This window comes from Capricornis sumatraensis, chromosome 2 (assembly GCF_032405125.1).
Source record: "Capricornis sumatraensis isolate serow.1 chromosome 2, serow.2, whole genome shotgun sequence".
NCBI classification, from domain to species: domain Eukaryota; kingdom Metazoa; phylum Chordata; class Mammalia; order Artiodactyla; family Bovidae; genus Capricornis; species Capricornis sumatraensis.
Genome location: NC_091070.1, coordinates 143112113 through 143118117, shown reverse-complemented (window position 1 = coordinate 143118117; position 6005 = coordinate 143112113). Strand labels below are relative to the sequence as shown.

The window sequence follows — 6005 nt, the reverse complement described above, 5'->3', positions numbered from 1 at the left end:
GCCCAGGCCGTCCTCTGTCTCCCAAGACTCTTCTTGAGAAAAGTTTCCAAAGGCGCTTCACCTCCCTTCTTTTCTAAGGCTGGGGAGAACTGTCTCCACCGCCAGGGAGCGGCGGATAGCAGGGCGAGGGCCGTGATTTATACATTGAGAGTCCAGGGGGCACCAGGCTCCGCCCCCTTTCTTTCTTTCTTTTTTTTTCCCCCTTCTTTTTTTGGTTCCCTTGGGGAGGAGGGGTTCTTTTTTGTCTGTGTGTTTCTGCCGCAGATCTTTCCTGGACAGTGAGTCTCAGCTGCACAGATCCGGCGGCCCCCAGGCGCGGGCGGAGGGGCACCGCGGTTTGAGGCACTCACTCCTCCTCATCCCTTCCTAGAGAAGCCACTCAGCCTCAGCGGGGCGCTCGGCGACTTCAGCTGACCGGTCTGCCCGGCCACGGCAAGAGCGTTGGCCATTGGAGTGTGCGGCTGCGGAGGGAGGGGACCCCGACTCGAGTAAATTGAGAGCTCGACGCCGTCAGTCCCGGGCAGCAGCAAGATGCCGAGCGCTCAGTGCAGACCCGGAGCTCCGCGAACGCAGCTGCGTCCCGCCTGAGCCAGGTAGGGAGTGAGCGCTGGGCAGGCGCGGACCCGGGAGGGCAGGGGAGCATCGCGACCGGAGGTCTTCAGAGGCAGAAACAAAATTTTCAAACCGGAGAGAAGCAAAGCAACACTTTTAAACCATCCATCTCTGGGTGCTGAGAACAAGCATCTCTGGGCTACTCAGGCGCCCAACCGGATCGGATTGTTCTGGGCTCACTAAAAAGTTTGGAAAAGGGTTAAGTCCTCTTTGTAGAACCCTCTGGGGTTGGGGGATAGAGGAAGTTGCGGTGGGTCTGCGGAGTGGGAGGGAAGGCGCTTATTTTGGAAAATCCTATAGACAAAGACTGCGGGAGATGAGGTAAGGGCTTAAACTTGCCCTGCGAGCGAGCGAGTGTGGAATTAGGTGGGGGGAAACGCGGAGCTACTGGGCGCCGAGCAGCCTCTGCTGTCCCGGGAATTGCCGTAGTCTGGAGAATTCCACTTTTATCGCATTTGCTACCCTGAATGTTACCCTGAAACATTTAAACAACTTACGGGTAGACTTCTGCTCACACGTGCCATGTTTCATCCCCTCCGCACTTTGTAGTTCTCTGAGACGAGGCAACGTATTGAGGGAGGGCAGTAAATAAAACTGGCTTAGCAACGAACCTCCAGACTTCTGTTTGTATGAGTTTCTGGAGAGTAATTTTGCATTCGGAATTTGAAATGCAGTGGCGTGTATTTTTAGCGTTTGTAATTTAATTTCTCTTTTTTGTATGCGTGTTTGGGCTGTATCCACAGTAACTAAAAAATACTCCTTTTGCAATCAATGGGTGTACGAAACTTCTGGGATTTATTGCAATAGCTTATGAATGATTTTTACTGAGTACTTTTATAGTTTCTTGCACTGACTTGCGCGGAAAAAAAAAAAAAAAAAAGAAGAAGAAGAAGAATGAAAAGGCAGTTGCTTCACGGAGGCGCTAAAGCTTTCCTGTTTACCGCAAGGCCAGGGCGGGCTTGGCTGCCCACACTGTGCTGCGCCTTCGGACCCTAAGCACACCTGCTCCTAGAGATTATTAATAGAGCCTAAAAAGTGACTTAAGCTGTCAAATGATTTTCGCGCAAATCTAACTTCTTGCATGGCAATTAGGAGGTGGTTTTAGCTGGGTAGTGCCGGAGCACAGAGGTGTGCGTCTCACATTGGTGGTTTGGTCTCTTCGAAGGTGTGACTAGGAGCTAGTGGTGAGCCCGCCGCGAAGCTGGTGAAGGCTTTAGTTTTTCAACTGGAGCTGGAAATCTGGTGGAGGTGGGGACAGCGTTGGGAGAGGCGGAGGGGTGTGTGTGTGTGTGTGTTGAGGACGTAGGAGTGGAATTAAATGGGGCTCACACCTCCAGTTTTCCCATTTCCATTTGGGTGTATGTAACCATAGGGGACGTTTTCGTCTTGTCGTCGAGTCGGAGTTTTCATCTTGGGTAATTTTTCTTTTTTCCCTTTCTTTCTCTCTCTCACGCTTCTTCCTTTTCCCCCCCAAGAAATGAGTTTGATGTTTTTTTTAAAAAAATCCTTCCCCCTGCGCTCTCCCCAAGTTTCCTTAAAACAAATCAACAACAAGAAAATTGGAGCAATGCCTTCGCTAGAATGAATTACGCCAATGTGCTGTGGCTTTTCCCCTGACTCTCTGCTCTTTGTGATTTGTTTAAGGCTGTGGTTTCCGAGGCCCTCTCCAGCTAAAGAAAACCTTCACAAAAAAAGCCTGGATCTCTCTCCTTGAACCACCCCGGCTGCCTGTGAAGGCTCGCTCCGCTTCGCCCTCTAGCGTTCATCTGCAGAAGCGCCGCCCCGGGTGTCGGGACCGTGCGCATCATGGGGTCCACCCGCATCCCGCTGGTCAAGGCCCTCCACAGCCCTGTCTCCGACTATGTCAACTACGACATCATTGTCCGGCATTATAACTACACGGGAAAGCTGAAGATCAGCGCGGACAAGGACAATGGCATTAAACTGATCTCAGTGGTGTTCATTCTTATCTGCTGCTTTATCATCCTAGAGAACATCTTTGTTTTGCTGACCATCTGGAAAACCAAGAAGTTCCACCGACCCATGTACTATTTTATCGGCAACCTGGCCCTCTCAGACCTGTTGGCGGGAGTGGCCTACACAGCCAACCTGCTCTTGTCTGGGGCCACCACCTACAAGCTAACCCCCGCCCAGTGGTTTCTGCGGGAAGGGAGCATGTTTGTGGCCCTCTCGGCCTCCGTGTTCAGCCTCCTGGCCATCGCCATTGAGCGCTACATCACTATGCTGAAGATGAAGCTGCACAATGGGAGCAACCGGTTCCGCTCCTTCCTGCTCATCAGTGCCTGCTGGGTCATCTCCCTCCTCCTGGGGGGCCTGCCCATCATGGGCTGGAACTGCATCAGCGCGCTGCCCAGCTGTTCCACCGTGCTGCCGCTCTACCACAAGCACTATATCCTCTTCTGCACCACGGTCTTCACTCTGCTCCTGCTCGCCATTGTCGTCCTGTACTGCAGGATCTACTCCCTGGTCAGGACTCGCAGCCGCCGTCTGACCTTCCGCAAGAACGTTTCCAAGGCCAGCCGCAGCTCGGAGAAGTCGCTGGCACTGCTCAAGACTGTGATTATTGTCCTGGGCGTCTTCATCGCCTGCTGGGCGCCACTCTTCATCCTGCTCCTGCTCGACGTGGGCTGCAAGGTGAAGACCTGTGACATCCTGTTCAGAACGGAGTACTTCCTGGTGTTGGCTGTGCTCAACTCCGGCACCAACCCCATCATTTACACTTTGTCCAACAAGGAGATGCGTCGGGCCTTCGTCCGAATCATGTCCTGCTGCAAGTGCCCCAGCAGAGACTCCGCGGGTAAATTCACACGACCCATCATCGCGGGCATGGAATTCAGCCGCAGTAAGTCAGACAACTCCTCTCACCCCCAGAAGGACGATGGGGACAACCCAGAGACCATTATGTCTTCTGGAAACGTCAACTCTTCTTCCTAAAAGGGGAAACTGCTGACCCATGGGGAGTGTTCTTGCGTGGTCACCCGCCACCCCAGTGTTTGGGGAGAAAAAATAAAAACCAGCCAAGCCTCTGTGCCTCCACTGCTGCCGGGGAGGAGCTGTCGGAAGCCAGAGGGAGGGTGAAGGAGCACAGAACAGCCTGGTAGTGCCTGATGTTGGTGGGTAGACTTAGTTCCTGTGAACAATGCACTGGGAAGGGTGGAGATCAGGTCCTCGCCTGGAATCTATTTCCTCCCCTTGCCGGAGCTTTGATTTTGCACTGAGCCAAAGGTCTAGCATTGTCAAGCTCCTGAAGCATTCGTTTGGCCCCTCCTCAAAGACTAATGTCCCCGTGTGAAAGCGTCTCTAACGGGAGCTTTGAGGAGATGTTTTCTTTCACTTTAGTCTCCAACGCAAGTGAGTGTGTGCACTTCTGCTTCGCTGGGTATGCTCTACATACCTACTATGCTGGGCACCCTCCCTTCCCCTTCACACCCTCCTCAGAATACCTTTACTTTACGTTTTGACTACCTGGCATTCAGAGCTGGGGGTGTGGCACGGTCCAATCTTGAGCATGTGTAGCAGGTAGGCTGCATCCAGCAGGCAGACTGTGGTGGAGATGGTTTGGAGCTGGAAAGCAATTTTACTTGCTGAGGCCAAAGTTTCCATGTAAGCTGGATGAGTGTTTTTGAATTTAATTGCAGTCACTTTAAAAAAAAAAAAAAAACCCTTTGCAATGAAATGTGTTGCAGTATCATATCCATCGAGGCTGAAATCTGCATAAGGAAGTCCCATTTATTTAAATGACAGCAGCCAGTATCCTTAGTGTCATAGGAGAAACAAACAAGCAAAAGAAGGTGAAAACTGACTCGGGGTTGGGGGGTGACTTTGTAAACCAAGAGAGTTTTTTTTTTAACGAGTTTATCTAACAATACAGCATCTATCATTGGCACTTTTGTTGATGTTTCTTTCAGAGTGTTGTAGGAACCATTTCAAGCAACAGGATGGCTGTGTTTTGTTGTGTTAAAAGTACTTTGTGTAATCTTTGAATGTATTTGTTTCAGTATTTTATTGGATTTTCCTAACCTGTGTTAACACCATTGAATGTGCATTTCTTGAGAAAATACCACCCTTTTGTGACCTTAAAGCATTACTTTAACTGGTAGGGAACATGACAAGTTTTTCAGTACATTAAATAGTTAATTGAAGATGTATATAAATGTCACAAAGAATAAAAATATATTGGTGTCTGTGTAGTATGGTTTCCAGTGCAATTAAATCAAGAAATGTCTTTAAAAAAATAGTATTTAATAGGTTTCTGACAATGTGGATCATTTTGCACATAGCTTTATCAACTTTTAAACATTAATAAACTGATTTTTTAAAGATTCTTTGGTGAAGAGCATTTTTAAAAAATGATTAGTAAGACATTCTATTTGACTATGTGCCTCTTTAGAGTTAAAGTTAAAGGCAAATTTCTGTTATTCTTCATGGGATTTTATCTTGATAAACTAGAGAGTGGAAAAAAAAAGTGTGGTTTGTTTAGAAACCACTCTTTTTCAGGAAGAGAAACTTCAATAAGTTAACATTGAAGAGTAGTAAAGAATGAGATGAAAACCACCAACCTCTAAATACTACACTGACAAGTAAATGTAATTGTTTGAGTTAAATGACATTCAAGCCCAACTAAATTAAGTATCAGTGGTCTAGTGGTTAAAACTTGCCTTCCAATGCAGGGAGTGTGGGTTCGATCCCTGGTTGGGAAGTTAAGATCCCACGTGCCTCTTGGCTGAAAAACAGAAAACAGAAGCAATAGTGTAATAAACCTGTCTAAAAACATTGGTTTTAAAATAAATGATGTACAATAATGTCACTGTAAGTCTAAGTTAAATTATGACCCTTTGGTCAGTTCACACCCATCCACAGAAGTTTATATACTTGGCTTGCCACCAGCATACTTGGGAGGTGGCAGTATGGCTGTGGGGGATACTGTTAAATTACTTATTTCTTTCAGAAGACCATCTTGGCTTCTCCCAGTCTACCAGCAGAACAATATAAAACTCTTCAATAGCGATAAAGTAACAAGTTGTAGAATCTTGGCTGAATAGCATACACTTTTTATTTTAAAAATTTTGATTCATACTGTCTGAAAGCTTTACCACCCATAGTCATTAATTTCTCCAACTATAAAATGGCAAGCCTCACAGAATTTTTTAATTCTTGTTTTGATATTATTGTCATCTTCATTGGGGATTATATCAAAGTATTTTGGCATGTTTGGCTCTTCAGTGCTATTGTTAGCTTTCAGAATTTGTGCTTTCAAGTGTCATTGAATATGCACAGGACACAGTTGGGACATGAAGATAAAACCTCACCTAATAGAGTAGATGTCATTTCTGGGTAAGGTTAACTGTGGGAAACAGAAGCGTGCTCACTAA

The 6005-nt window shown here is 47.4% G+C and overlaps 1 protein-coding gene across 1 annotated transcript; it reads left to right on the top strand.

Annotated features, from left to right (window-relative positions):
• The first annotated feature begins 269 nt into the window (after positions 1-269).
• S1PR1 (sphingosine-1-phosphate receptor 1) lies at positions 270-4934 on the top strand. The gene is made up of 2 exons (XM_068963654.1): positions 270-593; positions 2257-4934. The coding sequence occupies exon 2, from the start codon at positions 2419-2421 to the stop codon at positions 3565-3567; it is 1149 nt and encodes a 382-aa protein (XP_068819755.1). The 5' UTR covers positions 270-593; positions 2257-2418; the 3' UTR covers positions 3568-4934.
• The last annotated feature ends 1071 nt before the right edge of the window (positions 4935-6005 follow it).

Bases quoted from the DNA above. Each gene is read 5' to 3' on its own strand.
- S1PR1 (XM_068963654.1), top strand. From the start codon at position 2,419: ATGGGGTCCACCCGCATCCCGCTGGTCAAGGCCCTCCACAGCCCTGTC.